At 39.9% G+C, this 17,898-nt stretch overlaps 1 protein-coding gene across 4 annotated transcripts; it reads left to right on the top strand.

Annotated features, from left to right (window-relative positions):
- The first annotated feature begins 161 nt into the window (after window positions 1-161).
- On the top strand, window positions 162-17,451 carry ggps1 (geranylgeranyl diphosphate synthase 1). 4 transcript variants are annotated; one of them, XM_085182148.1, is made up of 4 exons: window positions 162-269; window positions 3,261-3,356; window positions 6,287-6,357; window positions 15,578-17,448. In XM_085182148.1, the coding sequence occupies exons 2-4, from the start codon at window positions 3,284-3,286 to the stop codon at window positions 16,379-16,381; spliced, it is 948 nt and encodes a 315-aa protein (XP_085038274.1). In that variant the 5' UTR covers window positions 162-269; window positions 3,261-3,283; the 3' UTR covers window positions 16,382-17,448. The 4 variants fall into 4 exon arrangements, with proteins under 4 accessions (XP_085038274.1, XP_085038276.1, XP_085038275.1 ...); XM_085182146.1 differs by lacking the exon at window positions 162-269 and adding an exon at window positions 283-755 and having other exon boundaries at window positions 15,578-17,447; XM_085182150.1 differs by lacking the exon at window positions 6,287-6,357 and having other exon boundaries at window positions 15,578-17,451.
- Window positions 17,452-17,898: the final 447 nt, after the last annotated feature.

Here is a 17,898-nt window from a genome sequence, read left to right as displayed (position 1 = left end):
TAGCTCTTTCTGTGATCCTTCCCCCTCCTCCTGAGAATGATTGACGGGTATACTAATCCCGCCTTTTCAAAAATAAACCCCTCCAATTGGATGGAATCGACAAAGAAAACGCCTTAGTAACACATGATTGGTCAACCGTGGAGAAAAAATATCCATGGTAAAGTGTCCGATGTACCCTACTGGGTGGTTGTTGACACAATACCGGAGAATACCAAGACAAAAAATGTTGAAAAACTACAACACCCAGTCTTAGAGTACTGGTGTGTTAGGTATTTATGACAGAGTAGCCCGACAGTCGAAGTAAGGTTTTTCTTGGTAACTTACATGTAAGGGATATTGTACCGGGCAATGTAGAGATATAAATGCAACGGAGATTAATGCGCTGCACCTATCTGACATTGCCTAGCTACTTCGCGCCTGCTCTGTAACGCAGACGAAACATATATATGTAGCTCATCAACACTAGCTGGAGAATTGAAAGGCTTGTAGCGTGCTCTACTGTAACGGCGCTAGCTTAGCATAGCACCAGATGAAGTAGCCGACTGCACACCGGTTTAAAATGATATGAAGGTCTGATTATAACAGTTATATTTTGTGCCTTACTCGACCAACGTGGAAGTGGATGATTTTATCTTGAGAAAGAAAGACATACTGAATGGTGATACACCATTGTGCTAGCCTGCTAACGCTAGCCCAGTAGCAGTGTGGCTAACCGGAATTCAGCACCGGCTAGTTAGCGGACTGAGTCTGACAAGGTGGGTGGAGTTAAAGTTTCGGTATGTGTTAAGATTCCACGGTAGCATTGTATTTTAAAAGTGGTGTTTTCTGCTCTGCCGAGCATGTTTCATTTCAAATTAATCACTACTGTATGTTCTTAATTTAAAGGGAGCCAGCAAGACGCGAAAACATGGTGCAGAAATGTTTCGTAGTTTTTCAGTGTGAGCGTGAAGAAAAATGCAGCTGTACACTGGTTAGAAATGTGGCTGAAACGAGGCAAACTTCCTAAATTGCGATGAATTCAGTTAACCTTTCGGTGCATAAAAGTTCAAAACGACAAAAACTACTGCAAGACTAGTGATACATACAGTAACAATGTACACACATCAAACATCTGATCAAATATAGTTCCATAGTTTTATTTTTGGTCTCTTTATCACAGACTTTTCTGATCTAGTAGTCACAAATCCAAAATAGCCGCACCCTTTAAAAAAAAATTAAGCCAATCTTTGGGAGTTTTGAGTGCCTCACGGGTGAAGTAGTTGTTTTAAGTTATCCAGTGGCTCATGTGACAGTTTTGTCACCACTACAAGGGGAATGTATAGTTCTGTTGCCCAGTTCTGCGTAAACAGGTCAAAGTGTAACCCATAGTTACACTTTGTTCGTATGAGTAAAATGTGCTATGTGTCTGATTTCAGCTACACTTAAATGGTCTTGAGTCTCACATTCTTCTTGTCATGTCAGCACTCTATTTCCTGTACAAAGATTCTGTCTTCAGAAAACTTGTTGCCCAATCTGTTATTTAAGAGCTTGGTCGAAGTTTGATGGTGACAAATGACAGATACAAGTAACCTCACTAATAGTATACTTAATTTCTTTTTACTCTAGTGTTAGGTGTGTCAAATCTTCGTTTTCTAGAGCTCAGTAGTGTCAACATTAATTCCACCATATTACTTTAGGGTCATTCATCGATCAAATTTAACTGTTTTCTGTTGTGATGTGAGGTAATGTGCTTTTAGCTAATGTCTGCATTTAAAATGTTCCTTTTTAGCATTTGTTAGATTTAAAACTAAATCTGAAGAGCAACTTTTGGTAGTTGCTCTTCAGAACTACCAAATCTAAAACCTGCCAGTGTCCGGCAGGTTTTAGATATCACCCTGTGTCAACACATCTGAATCAAGCGATTAGTTCATTACCAGGCCTCTGGAGAACGTCAAGACATGTTGAGGAGGTAAATTAGCCATTTGAATCAGCTGTGTTGGATCAAGGACGCATCTAAAACCTGGAGGACACCTGCCCTTGAGTCCTGGAGATCGACCACCCCTGATGTAGTATCTAGTTATCTAGTAGTGAGGGATGAAGGGAGCAGAAGATCATATTTGAGCATCATCTGCAGTGTGGTGCTTGTGGTACCAGTTGGTAGTAGTGACAAGAGTCCTGAGCATTAAAGTTAAACTGTCAGTTTACCAGACAGTCTCTGTTCCTGTCCCCAGCTATGGTCATGAGCTGTGGCTAGTGACCAAAAGAATGAAATTGTAGATGCAAACAGCTTAAATGAGCTTTTCAGGCAATTCCAGTGTTTTGGGCACTTGACTAGGATTCTTCCTTGATACACCTTAGGTGTAGTGTTTCAGGCAGGTTTCACCAGGAGGACACCCGGAGTAGACCAGGATACACTGGAGAGATCTCTCTGCTAGTTTGATAATGTCTTCGTGTACCCCTGATGTGGATGGCTAGTTATTCCACATTCCAGATATTTCGTAACTTGGATGTCAGAACTTGGGAGTGACATTACTCTTATAATATTTTTTTCCCTTAAAAACCTGCTGCAAAACATTCATGGATGGAGCCATGAATGTCTTAGACTTTACTAGTGTTTATGCTCAGTGCAGACATCTTGGATTGTTAGCTCTGGGATTGTGGGGCTGCGCTGATGTTCCAAGTAGAAAATCCAAGTTGAGGGGGCATTCCAGATTCAAATTTCAACTGGTAACTTGGAAATTCTGACTTATTTAGGAATACACTGTGTGTCTCTACTAGAATGCTGTCCCTGTAACCTGGACCAGGAGAAGCAGCAGAAAATGAGTCGACATTTAGAGCATATAAGTCTGTCATTGTACATTAGATGTATTTAACTATTCTGTTTAATGCAAAATGGTTCTAGCACTTAAAAATAAATAAATAAGGCTTTGAACATAATGAAAACCATGAAAGAAGATGCAGACATTCACACTTTTAGGACATGACTGGGCTTGAAGGCATAACGTTCATTAATGAATTCAAAATTCACATTCCACACGTTGAGATCTTAAACGCTTAAAAATGGGAAGACTGTCATTTCCATTATACCAAACGCCCTTGAAAAATGCCAAAATACATTTTTTTTCTTCAAAGTTGCACCCATAAGGGTTTTTTTTTTTATGGTTTGTTCTTTGTTCTAGTGAAGTTGTTATGAGGCCAAATCACACAGTGCATGCATTCGCTCAAAAAACAAATTTTTCTTTTAATAAATTGCTTTTTGTATTCTTTATTTTCCATTATAGATATATTGTATAAAGTTGAAGCGATGGACCATGGCACGGAGGCTGCTGCTGACCGAATCTTGCTGGAACCATACAAATACTTGTTGCAACTGCCAGGTTAGTCTCTTTGTCTCTCAGTGACCACAGGGGCAGGAAGGAGATGTAGATAAACAAGCAGCTGTAATGTCTGAAGTTTTTAAGTTAGTGCCTACTCAAATCGACTTGGCATGGTTCTCCATGGTTTTCAGGGTTTTCCATTAGGTCATAGTACCTGGTACCAGGTACTTTTTTAGTACCTGCTTGCCCTGGGTTCAAAGCGATCTGAGCAGGTACTAAAATGCCATCAATTGGCTGGTCAGTAGTGTCACTCGATGAGTCATGAGAGCGTCTCATTCGGGAAAATTAAACCGCCATTTTTGAAACCCAGCAACAAAGGAAATGACTACAAAAATCAACGCTGTGATCCCAGAGTCTGACAAAAAGCCACAGACTCAGCAGCAGGTATATTCATGCGGCGACGTCCACCTTTTTTGTAGCATTCACGTCATATATTAATTACGTAGCGGGACACTTGGATGCGTTGCTATGACGACAACCATGCACATTATGTAGTACTGGATTGTAAATGAAAATCAGTCGAGTCGCGGTGATCCGTGGCGAGTCGATCCAAGTAGGTACTAATGGAAAAGGGGCTTTACATATAGCTGATGAGTACTTTAGCTACACTGACCTGAGCTGCTTGCTTCCTTTTAGTATTTGTGGAACAGACCATGAGGACAATATCTTGGATACTGAACATGATAAAAGGCTCCAGTTCAGACACAGTCGGCACAATAAAGATCGGCAGATGTTGGTCTTTTTATAAACACCGTATGATGCTGCAGTACTGGCATATTAGGTGTTAAACTAAAGAATGTCATATTACCATCACACAAGCAGTATTTGTTTCTAGTAATCAGGTTTAAAAACGTGGGGGTTGTCTAATTTATGATAACTGGAATTGTCTCCTGATGTCCTCACTGCAGGAGTAAACATCTGTCAGACAGTCAAGAACTGTGGGTTTCACAGATGATGAGCTCCAAAACACTCAAATGCTAACTGTGAGAGCAAATGATTCTGACTTCTTCGGGAGTCTGATAAGGGAGTGTGTGCGCAAGTCTGTGACTAATAGACGAGATACACAGATATGGGTTTGGATGTTACCATATTTCATATTTTATGAGGGGAAAAGGTTCATTGAGGATTCCAGTCTTCTTGAATTATTGGTGCCTGAGGGGAAACTTTGACAAAAGGATGAGTGTAAAAGAATTATGGTTCTCAAATACTTTGGAAAAGGGATTGTCTTATAATCAGTTGAGCTTAATCATAAGTTATAGCTTACAGATTTCAGCTTTTAACAAAGTATTTCAAGTAATTTTGGTGTTTGGCGCATTCGCTCTGTCTTTAAAATAAAACCACACTAACTGACTGATATTTGCTATTACATTATAATATGTAGTTTTGCAGCAGTATATTGCTTTCTTTTTGTTGAGGGTATTATTTTTTTTCTAAGCTCTAAAGTTACATGGTTTTATTTCAATGTTCACCACAGACTGGCTAGACAATAATTTGAGCATAAACCAATTTGCTGTATTTGTAATTTCTTTGATTTGAGTATGAGGCTGTAATTCACAGAATAATGACTTCTAATATTAATAAAATGGAACAGCTGTAGAAATGAGACAATGAAACCCTGAAATGAGCAAGCTGTGCACAACTCTGTGCATGTTTACCTGTTTTCTTTAGCGTGGATTCTCATTCGTAGCAGCTGTTTTTGAGATTTAATTATTGCTTCAGTTTTGATTGGTCACTTCTCGTCAGTAGAGAAAAGCCTGACCTAACACCAGATGTTAATTTGGATAAATGGGACATGTGCCTGGTATTTGTTAGTAGGGTTGTTTCTCTGCTAGAAGTTGCACCCTTTTTCCTTCCTGGCTCTGTGTTTCACAAATTACATTTTAAATAGAACAAAGGATGGCACCAGGTCTCGATTTTAAGTTGAGGCGACTGCATTTGGAATATACTTGAGCCCTTTTAAGGCATAGTGTCTCAATTGTAAGATAGACTATATCAATATACTCCTAATGGTTTAGACTATGGCTTTGAGCACTCGGTGAAAACTGCTTTACAGCAGAGTTCAATAGGATGAAGGAGGAAAAAATGCCTTAAATGTTGTCTTTGAAGATAAAAATATCTGTTAATCCTGCCTGTTTCCAGCTTTTTAGTGTTTTAGTCAGGTAGGAGCTCAGCAGGAGCTGATCAACTAATGGTTTAAATGTTCACCCTCACTTAATCTTCAACTGTGTTTTGTATAAGTGGAGTTAAAATGTGTTTTATCTGTGTGAGACTGGTGTTTATTTAGCCTCATTGCACACTAAATGCAAAAGCCATTTCTTTGAGAACACTCTGTACCTGCAACTCTATAATTAACGCTTGGGTCCATACGTTTTCGCAAAGTGACAAAACTTTTGTGATTTTTGCCCCTGTGCAGCACAACAGTGGATTTTTCACTCCAACAATTAAGATGTGAACAGACTTCATGCTTCAATTCAAAGGGTTTAACAAAAGTATTGCATTAACTGTTTAGGAATTATAGCCATTTTTATACACAGTCCCCGATTTACAGAGGCTCAAAAGTAAATGGCCAAGTCAGTTACAAGCAGTCAGATCTGTTTTCCTTCATTATTTCATGACACATCAGAACTCTTAGTTGGTAGAGTAGTCATTTACTACGACTACTGGGGCCTCCACCAGAGCCCAGCATATGATAAATGAAGATTATTTTAAATTGGTAATCAAGGAAATTTACTGTAATAGAGTGAAGGAATGAAAAAAGGAAGGTTTAAATGACTGTAATGGGTCCATTTGGGGGGGGGGGGCAACCCCAAAATTGTCCACATGAAGTCTTTGTGTGAAGTAATACCACTGTAGATGCCACGTCCTTTTAGGATACAACAATTGATCTTTTTTTTTTTTTTCTTTTTTTTTTTGTTCTGCTCTTTCGGTAGGAAAACAAGTGAGAACAAAACTCGCCCAAGCATTTAACCACTGGCTCAATGTTCCCGAGGACAAGCTGCAGGTGAGAAAAATCATCCGTTTTGCTGCCAGAGCTGTCTGGTGTTAATTGTTGCTGACAGATTTAGGAAGGTGAAATGAAACTGTGCTCGTTCAGAACAGGTAGTTTATTTTTGCAATGCGACCATTTTGCATTTTATCAGCAGAGTTGTTCCTAAGTGTAAAGCTTGTGAGAAGAGCTTAGAGCGCACATGATTTATTAAAGGAGATTGTTAATGCAGCTGAGGATTAAGTGGAACGAGATGGGGAAAAAAACGATGCAAAGCTTTTAAAAACTGTTCAGTTTCTCTGCATTTTAAACCCTTGTTTCTCCAGTTGTAATGAATTCCTAAGATTGAATGCATTGTGTTTACCTGTGGTGTGTTATTTGTTCATGTTGCTGGAGCATTAGAGATGCACCCTTGGGTAACACAGTGACTTGCATATACTGTGTATGTCGCCATTGTGATTCAAACACTGGTTTTCAACTCTGCGGTGCAAGTTTTGTCCATGGCTGTGCTAGTTTGTGGTGCCAGAAGTTGCCTCATTTGGACTAGAGAGTGTAGTGCCAAGTTATCAGCTAAAGCTAGATATTTTGGTTAACAAAATTAATTCATGGTTCAACAGCGACAGATCTGCTAATTATTACAAAGTAACAGACTAATAATAAACTACACTCGCCAAGACTGAAGCACAAACATCTGTGATGAACCGTACCACACATTTACAGTCAATCGGCTTAAAACATGCACGCAGAATGAAGAGGTCCAGTTTAATAAGGTAAAGCCTAGTAGACTATGAAGTTGGGCATCTTTAACGAGTGTCTATGGGGATTGGCTCTGTTTTTGAAGCTGGTCTCAAGTGGCCACCACAGGAATTTCCAGTTTTATCACTTCCTTGTTGGCTTCCTTTTTCAGCCTGCTGCTGGTTAAAGGTACACTGTGTAAAATCTCACTGCTAGATGTTGGTGGATTGCAGATTTCATTCAGCTGAACTTTTTCTTACCCCTCCCAATTCAAGCGATGGTGGCTGCTGTAAGACAAACAACTCTGGCCAGCTGTAGTGAGTAAGTTTAGCTCAGCTGTCAATGCCTCCACATCGGTTTATTCTCGAGAAGGCTTTATAACTTTGTAAAAGGAGTTCAATATGAAGTTGAGTCAGTGAAGCTCATTTCTGTCCGATGACAGTAATACTGAAAATAGTTGTTGAGGACTATACTTTCTGTAAGTGCTGCCGTTTTTGCTGCTGTTAGCGGTTTTAGTGGGACTGAGCTAACATTGTTGAATTTTTATTTTTATTTTTATTTTTTTGTAGGACAGCCAAGCTTAACATTAACTGGCATAATGTTAGCTTTTAATCGGCTGTGGTTGTTTAACTGGCTCGTTGTCAGCAGTTTGGAGGCTAATTTCCTGATGATATGTAATTGTAACAATATTGGGAATAAATAAGTTTGTTTATGCATGTTTTTGTGTGTTAGAGCCGTGACTTCAGCTTAGGAGATGGAATTGGGTCAGCTACTGTATTCAAGATGGGAGGGCAACATGGCAGCTTCCAAAAACCAGTGCCCGTCTGTCTTTTTAATGGATTAATTCTAACTTGATAGGAATACGTCTGTGTGTTGGCGATGCCGTAATTGTTGCATTACGTAACATACCAATCGATGTACGTTTAGAAGTAACTTTTTTTTTATATATAAAATAACCTCAAAATGACTGACTGTACCTTTTTAATGAATTGTCATCTTATAACTGCTAGTGGCCTTGTTTACATTACATGTCGCCAGCTGACTGCTTTAAGAGAGGAGTGTGAGGTGTGGCAGCTACAAGGCATGATTCCTTATCTCATCTGTACATCTCTAAATTGACGGCCACATTATTACACGTTTAGAGGGCTGATTCAAAAAGAGCTCATGTTGCTCTGATGACTGGTCATTGAGCCAGTTAGAGGCACAAGGTTCATTCATCATCCAGCTTTGTGGCTTGAAGCTAAATTTGATGCAACTAACAATACCAAGCTGTGTCAGATCAGGGCATGTTGTGTAGACATTTTTTTTTAAATAATTATTTATGACACTGATTTCCATCCCCTGAATGCCACAGAAGCTCCCAGTAAACTCCACTAAGGAATGGTCTACATAGAAATGCAGAGGAGAACAAATGAAATATGTCAAACAATCCCTTTTATTGGCTACATTATATAAAGACATTAAATGCAATACAACAGGAAAAACAAGATAACTCCATGCCTAGAGGTATGCTAAACACTGTAAAAATGTATGTGGTGATACATGTTTTACTCCCAATAGTACGTGTTTGTGGGTAGGGCTGCACGATTAATCGTTAGAAAATTGCGATCTCAATTCATACTTATGTGCGATCTCATTTAAAAATGACAACGATTTAAAAAAAAAAAAAAAAAAAAAAAAAAGGACGACGATTGCACCGCATTTTGATCCGGGACGTAATCTGCTTGAAAACAAGCGCTCACTCTTCCTGCTCAACAAATGACAAGGGCGGAGCCTTATACCACGTGATACAGAAGCTGGCTGCTAAAATTGGCAGGGAAAAAACAACAGAGAGCACGTCAGGGATGACGAGAAAGTGACAGGAGAAAATCCGTCCCGGTCAACCACCCAAACATCAATAACGGGAAACTTATACAGCGCTTCCCTATACCCGTTGAACTCCCGCAGGCACAAAGAAATTACGGAGGCTATTACTTATCACCTGACTCCCATCAACACTGTGCAAAACGAGGGATTTAGGAAAACGATCAACACCCTAGACAAACGCTACACAGTGCCGTCCCGCAACTATTTCTCTATTGTTGCACTACCTGCTCTATACACGCAGTGTCGAGCAACTGTAGAGACGGAATTTCAAGAAGTACAACATTTTGCGGCAATGACAAAATGTGAGACATTTGTTGTTTTTATGTTTATTTATTTTTTTTATGTTCAGTCTCAACTGTTACGAAGTTGATGTGCAGTTAATAAGTGCAAGAAATATTTATATTGGAAAAGAAAATCGTGAGAGAATCGTGATCTCAATTCTAAGCAAAAAAATCGCGATTCTCATTTTATGCAAAATCGTGCAGCCCTATTTGTGGTTTTACTCGCTGAATTCAGTTCAGTGTATATTTGTTCATACAAGTTTCACTGCTTACACTCCTTTTTATGAGTTTGTGTGCATGCTGGGCATCACATCACCCTTTCACTAGAAGACTGGGATGGAAATTTCATAATGATTGCAGAACTTCTCAATTGTCTTCTTTTGTTTCATTTTCTCTGAAGCTGGATGGACAAATGAAAGCAAATGTGGATTATCAGCAGTTTCAGTATGATGTGGCAGCTGCTGTTTATATTGGGATATTTCAAGATGAAAAGCATTTAAAACTTGGATGATCTTTTAAAGAAAGTTATGCTTAGTTGTAGGTTTTTGTTTAGTTTTTTATAAAAGTGGGTAGGCCATAGTCGCTATAGATTATTTTTATACAATATATTCCAGATGTTGCATCAATCCTTTGATTTTTCTGAAAATCGACAGTGCACCTTATAATCCCGTGGGCCTTATGTATGAATTCTGGTTGTGTTTACTGACCTTTATGTCGTACACGGCGCTCGAAAATCTGTCAAATGTTTCAGTATGACTTTGCTAAGCTACGAAGCCGCACTGCTTGATGGATTGTCGGAGCATTACGGCTATCGTAGGCAGGAGCCTCACGGAGTGATACGTACTGTGCTTCAACATAATATTGCCGTATTGTGTATAACCTCTTTTAAGTTTCGTGGATATTATACATGGTTATGCTGAGGATATGTTGGCCAATTTCCACTGGAAATGCCTTTTGGTTAAACTGTCAGCAGGGAATTTGCATTTGCACTGTTAAATTTTTATATAACTTTAATGCACATAAAAAAACAGCTGCGTGTTTAAGTGAAAATACATTGGGTTTTTTTGGGTTTTTTTGTTGGGTTTTTTTGTTGTTTTTTTGCACTAATAGGGTTGTGGAGTTGTAAAGTATTTGGTCTAGTGTCAATTATATCGTCATATCGCCCCCTGCTCTAGTGTAAAGCATGTATTAGACAGCATCTGGTGAATGTTTATGTATTTAAGATGTACTGTACTTGCGTTAATCTCCAGTGAAAGGCTACTTCTTTTTCAGCTTCTTGTGCTCTGATCACCTTTGTGAGACGGGGATTAGTGGATTCAAGTCACGGACTGCTTCCAGAGTAAAAACCTACAGTTCCACTCATCCATTAGATTGTTGTAACATGTTCTTGGCTGCCTGATTAGAGTGCTACAGACACATTGAAATACAGACCGCAGGCAGATTGAAATTTCTTGAATTCCTCCCTTTTTCTCCATTAAATGAATTTCATTCTGGATTTATTGGTTTTATTGAGCAGGGCCCTTGCCTTTGTCTCCTTAGGGCGATCAGGCTATTGATCCTATTATACTGATAGCATTAGCATTGTACTGACTCAATACTGTTCTTGTTTGCAAGATGCAGGTTTTCTGAATCTGCATGCCTTTTTATGGTGGAAAATGCAGAAGTGCTGAGCCTGTCGGGTCTCATTACAGTTGCTGTTCAACAGGTCTGTTTGTCCTGAAGGTTTTATAAACCCCTCACAAATAAAGGAATCTTAGCTCTGCAGTAAAGCCCGGAGGTCTCACACGGTTGTCTCCTGTGTAGTCTCCCGTAGTCTCCAAAGAGGAGTCCAGTCTTATTTTTGATGACCATTTTCAGGCATCTATTAAAAAAAAAAAGAAAAAAAAAAAGAAGTACATGGATACCATTTGTGGGGAAAAGTAATAAAGCTGTCATCAGTGCGGTCATGTCAGCGGTTCCCATGAGACACTGTTTACCTCACTCTTTAATCACACTCTGCAGCTTTTACAGCAGATTGAAATAAACTCAGATTGCTAAAAGAATAACCTAAACAGTTTAGCCTGCAGTGTCATGTTTGATTATTTTCACACTGTATGCAGGTCAAATTTATTAAAGCTGAGAAAACACTTTATGAATCCTTAGTTTTTAGTTTGGTTGAGTCTGCGATGTTGTTGACAGGGTGTATGACGTGCATTCATAAGCAAGCTGTGTGAAAATCTACTCGCGTTCGCCTGATAATTCCACTTTGGTGGATACTTCCCTGTTACGGTGCAGCAGTTGGTTGTGGTTTAAATCTACTTCAGATATAACAGCCCCGTCTCTTCCACACGTCTCCCTCCATCTCTGTGTAGAAGCTCCATAAACTCCTGCTGAACCCACAATGTAGATTGAGAGCGCGCTCCTTGTCATCATTAGTGTACTGCCAAGAAGTCATCGTTGCCGCCGCCATGGAAACAACCATGGCTTCAGATAGATGGAGGCAGTATCAGCGGTACTCTCTCTCGTTCACTTAGCAGTGCATTTTTTATCAAGCCCCATATGTGCTTCTGTACTGCGTATGACAGCACAGGTGGTGGAGGCTTGGGGAAATTCCCCGTGTTCATCATTTTCCTTGCGACCTTTTGCTGATGGCTTTCCTTTTGTTTTCTCTGACACTGTTGATGCTATATTTTTTATATACAGTCTTTTACTTTAGAAACACATGTTCATGTGTGCTCGCAACCTCAGGCCAAGAGCTTCTTATGTTTTTGTGACAGAGTGGGACAACAGGGGAGGAAAAAAAAGACTAGGAATCAGATGTGAGATTCTCATGAAATATAATGTGGATAAAAATGTAACTACTGGAATAATGAAGGCATGCTTAAAGTATTTCCGATGTACGGGCTGGCATTTGAACTTGTAATGTCTGACGAGGTTATTATTACATGCAGCGGATGACCTGCAGACAATCGCATCACAGTAAAAGCTCCACCAGGTTAGATAGTCAGCAGCATCAGTATCATACGTTATAACATTTTGGTAAAATAAGGTTAAAATACCGATACTTCTCTGTTTTGAAAACTGATATGAAGATGTCGAGCTCAGTAAGTTGTGCAGAATGGTGAAGAAAAGTCTTTGCCGTGTATGGGAGTATTTTAGCTTTAATAAAGGTGAATTAGTTTGTACGACTTGGTCTCAAAATGGCTTAAAATGGTAATTCTTTGAACCGCCTCTCTGTTCAGTCCATTAATGTGACGTTATCAGCCAAGACAACAAATGTCAACTGGTTTTTCAGCAATAATCTATGAAAGACGTTAGGTGAGTGTCTGTTAACTAATTTGCTATGCATTTAATTGGAAATTTGGACAAACTAGTCTGAGATTTGGAAAGTTTTACTCCTAAAACATGGGCAGCACTGTGGCGCTGTGGTTCGCATTGCTACTGGGTTTGTTTGTGTGGGTTCTCGCCGGGTACTGTGGCTTCCTCCCACAATCCACAGGTCCCTGCAACCCTGAATTGGATACGTGGAAGAGAATGGATTGATATCAAGGTCAAGGTAGCTCTCACTCACTGCTGGTCGCTGCGTGCGCATGCGCCCAATCCTCCTGGCATGATATTCCCAAACATTTCTAACCATTTTTTTTTTTTTTTTTTTTTTTTTACAAAGAATCATTTAGGAGATGCAAAACACATCTGAGCCCATAGTGACCATTAGTAATGAGTATAAAATAATATAAATTATTTTATGCCACATGTCTGCTCTGCAGTAGGTTATTACTGCAGAGCATTTGTAATAATAATTTATATTAATTTATATTATTTTATACTTTATATGCTATAAAGCCTATGCAGGTCGCTTTGACTCAATCCTCAGATCCAGAATACCAGCAAGCCAGCAGCATTGGCAGTGAAAGCAAACAAATCTGTTCACACACTGTTAAATCCTGTTTACCTCTGACTTTTTGTTTTGACTTGGATTCCATAGCGGAGGACTAGTCATTCATGTGTGTGTGTTCATGCTAGCCACCACTATTGATGTTCAGCAAAAGGGGGATGCGGTGCCAGGGGACAGATGTAGGACATGACCCACATAATAGCTAAAAATACAACATTAAAACTTAATTTTTTTTCTGTGTATAGGGTTCACATTTTCTAACATCATAACTCTGATCTAGTTATTACCAGAGACACTGGTTGTAATACAAACCATTTCTGCCATCTTCACCTTCACTTCACGTATTGACCCCAACCAGTTAACCAGCGTTGGTTTAAGCAGCTATTTATGGGCTCACTATTTGTTACCTAGTCCTCACATTTATTGCTACAGTGACTAACATCACTATCGCTGTGTGCCCGGAAGAGGCGTCAGGTTAGAAATGTGGATAACTATTTGTAATAAACCTGTATTACAGGATTTCTCTCACAGTAGTTATTTAATTAGTTCAGAGCTCACTTATCCACATAGTTGAAATTTCTCTGGCTTCACTGCACTGCTTAAAAATGATACGCTTCTGTTTGCTCTTATTAAAACAAGAGCGTGCGAAGGCAAAATATGGGAACTCGGCATAAATACTAACGTGATTATTTATTTTTAAATGAATTTTCAACATTGGCAGAATATCTATAAATCCATAAATCATTTGGACACTAAAACACTACAATGGATGAATGAAGCTATTTTTATGAATGACACAATCCAGTAGGCATGGTGTGAGTGACCAGTGCTGCAGCCTGCTTCAGGTATAAATGTGATCACCTGCTGTAATCTCGTGTGACGGTTTTATGGCAGAACATAACTGGCTTGTTGTTTTCATTTACCTCTTGTCATCATGTCAGACTCTGTATGCTTGTTTTTTGTGACTGTGTCTCTGCATTTTTAATAGATTACTGATTATAGCTTTAGCAAACTGAGTTTCTGCATCACTAACCTCTTGTGATAATCAATATAGACTTGCGGAGTAGTGGCACTCGGGGCTCAAACAGCATTATGCAGTGTATGCAGTGACAGCCTGACTGATTAAATTCCTTGGAGAATGGAGACACTTGAAAACCTGAAAATTGTTTGTGCTTGTGTTCGGGTTTGATGACTGCTGCTGTTATCTGAAGCGCTCTAGCTGAATTTCAAGTTGATTGAGCCATTGTTTCTTCCCCCCCGATGGTGCATTGTAATTTGCAGTGAACCTTTTTAAATACTTCAGAATTTATTTTTTGTTGTTGTTGTTGTTGTGTTTTTTTTTCCATCTAAATAATACATTTTCATTTTCATGCATGCATTTATTTTAGCTTTACCCACGTCCCCTGCTTTGTAAGTGGCTCACTGAGGTTTCAGGGTGAGCAAGTGTTTGGGACCCTGCCGAAGGAAAGGTTGTGTTTGGCTGATAAACTGCTCAACTGGCCTAGCCTTGGCCATCTGCCTGACCCACTGAGTCACTCTTTGTGCTCTCAGGCCTCATACAAACAGCTTTCATTACCAGGCCACCCCACTTGTCTTTTAAATCAGCAGGGCACTCGAGCAGGCTGTAAGGCCAGCTCAGGACAGCAGACACCTGATGGCCACTGTGACTGTTGTGTCGACGTGGGCTGTTTTTGGGTTAACAGGGTGTGTGTGTGTGTGTGGGGGGGGGGGGCTCGGCTCGGTTTTCCACTGATAAATGAATACTATTAATTGGCATTGGTTCGTGAAGCACAGCATAAACAGTATGTGGTACATGTGTGCTGCCACATAGTGGTGAAGATCAGGATAGAATATATCCACAGTGCCCTTGACTCACCACAGCAGTGCTCTGGATGTTGAGGCTGGTAGGTCATATTGTATTAAAAAGCTTGTCAGTACACTCATCGTAATGACTAAGGTTAAGCATTCAGCCTTCCTCATCGTCTCTGTGGAGAAGGTTAAAGTGCACCAAGCCCCGCAGTGACGCCTCTAATTGCTCAACCATGCATTTCCTATAACCTCGTCAAAGCTCTGTGTCTCTCCTGACAGCTGCTCCGTCACAGTGCGAGTCTGCTCCGGGCCAGAGTGCATCTTTGCTGAGCTCTTCATGCTCAGACTGACTGCTTAGCTTGTTTCAGCAACAACTGTTTTGTTTACTGATGAAGACTTTGACTTGTGGAGCAGTGCAGACAAGAGTGTAGACATGGCACCCTCTGCTGTATACAAGTTGTAATGCATAATTTACACAGAGCCTCTGACAACCTGTTGGAGTCTGTTTGAGCTGGAGGAGAGACTGTTTGTTTGTTTGTTTAAAAATATTTCCTCTGCACTGGAAGCTCTTGTAAAGATGAAACATTAACAACTGTACAAGAAGAAGATATTTTACTTCCAGATACATTTTTATATGAATTAACACAAACACACTTGTTCTTATGTCCAGGTGATCATTGAGGTGACTGAGATGCTACACAATGCCAGCCTGCTGATAGATGACATTGAGGATAGCTCCAAATTGCGTCGAGGCTTCCCTGTGGCACACAGCATCTATGGCGTTCCTTCTGTTATCAACTCGGCCAACTACGTGTACTTCCTGGGGTTGGAGAAGGTGCTGATCCTGGAGCACCCTGAGGCGGTGCGAGTGTTTACCCGTCAGCTTCTTGAGTTGCATCGCGGTCAGGGCCTCGACATCCACTGGAGAGACACCTACACCTGTCCCACCGAGCAGGAGTACCGCAAAATGGTGCTGCAGAAGACTGGAGGGCTGTTTGGCCTCGCTGTAGGCCTGATGCAGCTCTTCTCAGACTGGAAGCAGGACCTGAAACCCCTCTTGGACACACTGGGCCTTTTTTTCCAGATCCGTGACGATTACGCCAACTTGAGTTCCCGCGAGTACAGCGAGAACAAGAGTTTCTGCGAGGACCTGACCGAGGGCAAGTTCTCCTTCCCCACCATTCATGCCATATGGTCACGTCCGGAGAGCACTCAGGTGCAGAACATCCTGAGGCAGCGCACGGAGAACATGGACATCAAACGATACTGCGTGGACTACCTGGAAAAGGTGGGCTCATTTGCTTACACCCGCCAGACTCTGCGGGAACTGGAGATGGAGGCCTACCGGCTCATTAGGGAGTTTGGGGGAAACCCTCAGCTGGAGAGCCTGGTCAAACATCTTAGCCAGATGCATCACGAGGCTGAGGCCACAGCCGAGTCTAGCTGTGAGCCGCCCTCCAGCCAAAACCACTGACCACATATTTACCTTAAATGCTGCGTGACTCCCATGCACTCCAGCACACAGATCCTTAGCTGATGCACTGATACAGACACGCTCATTCCTGAAAACCTCAGTACATACCAGAACATCTCCTTCACACACTATGCTGAGTCTTCATGACTGAATTCAGAAAGCAGACCAGTCCCAAATGTTGCCTTTTGGTTTTGTGTTCATGAAGGCATCCTGCAAGAGTTGCTTTATTGTACACATAACTAACTTTTGTATCAAAGTGTAACAGTTCAATCAGCGGAAGACATGAATTGAAATTAACTTCAGGGTTTGTTTGTTTTTTTCCCCTTTTTTTCTGAAAATGAAAACTACCAAGATGGCAAAAAAGCTTTTACGCCTTTTGATGTGCACAACAGTGTATAAATGTATTTCTCCCCTCCTTGTAAGCAAATGTAAATTGTTTATCTAAGAGCAAGTCTCTTCTCCCCCCTCTCTCATGTTTAAAAATAGGATGTGGATGTCTTGGGCTTATATGTGGTTTGGGGCTCCTTAATCATCAAACCACCAGAGTGCCAAGCTTATAGGAAAGACCTCCACCACTGTACTGTCTCCTTGTTACATAACATGCTGGTTTTACATGCAAAGTAGTGTTCCTGTTGCTCATGTTCTCAGTATTTGAATACTGCGTTTATGTTCTTGTTCCAACAGAGGTCTTTACACCTTGAACACTTCATTAGTGTCATACTGGTATTTATTAGGAAACAACTCTGTGCAGTAACACCTTATTTGTACTTATTTAATAAAAAAGATTCTTTAAAGATCACATGTGGAAAGCAGTTTTTGGCATTAGTGCCAGTTTGATCTTTTGAATCTATTACAGTAACTAATCTGAGGACAGATGTGCAAATGACAGAAGCTGTTCATGGAGATTCTTCAGTAGTCTTCAGCACTGGAGTAGTGCTAGTAATAAAAATTACAATTGCAAAAATATATTATATAATGAATCGAGTCACTATAACAGTAGGGGTTGTTATAATCTGGATGTATAAATTTAAGTGACTAAATTTTAATGAATCGCACTGGTAATTGATAACATTGACGTTACTGAAAAAAATTTTTTTAAAATAAGCTTCATAAATGGAAAGCTGAAGTGAAACTGGAAAGTAAGTTATAAAAATGTGTTTTTAGATTAAATAAAATCCATGAATGTTATGTCAATTTAAAAAAAAAAAAAAAAAAAAAAAGTGAAATACTGATAACATTTTAAAATTTATGAAAGTCACACTTCACAAAGAATCTGTTCTTTTTGAAACTGAAATAGCTTTTTGCCACAAAACACACCTTAAAAAAATATTTACAACATATCTTAAAGTTTTAAATATTTCAGATATTCTGATTCTTTTCATACAATGACATTTCAAATTCAAATTTTATTTGTCACATACAGTCATACACAGTACGATATGCAGTGAAATGCTTAGACAACTGCTCGTGACCTAAAGAAAAAAAGAAAAGGCTATGAATAAGATGGGAAATAAATA

The sequence above is a fragment of the Neolamprologus multifasciatus genome, chromosome 13 (assembly GCF_963576455.1).
Source record: "Neolamprologus multifasciatus chromosome 13, fNeoMul1.2, whole genome shotgun sequence".
NCBI classification, from domain to species: Eukaryota; Metazoa; Chordata; class Actinopteri; order Cichliformes; family Cichlidae; genus Neolamprologus; species Neolamprologus multifasciatus.
Note: the sequence above shows the minus strand (reverse complement) of the source record. Positions and strands in the feature narration are given on the sequence as shown.

Excerpts from the sequence above, each read along its gene's own strand:
- ggps1 (XM_085182148.1), top strand. The coding sequence starts at position 3,284 with ATGGACCATGGCACGGAGGCTGCTGCTGACCGAATCTTGCTGGAACCA. Across the intron at positions 3,357-6,286 it reads ATACTTGTTGCAACTGCCAG|GAAAACAAGTGAGAACAAAA; the intron begins GTTAGTCTCTTT and ends CTCTTTCGGTAG. Across the intron at positions 6,358-15,577 it reads TTCCCGAGGACAAGCTGCAG|GTGATCATTGAGGTGACTGA; the intron begins GTGAGAAAAATC and ends TCTTATGTCCAG.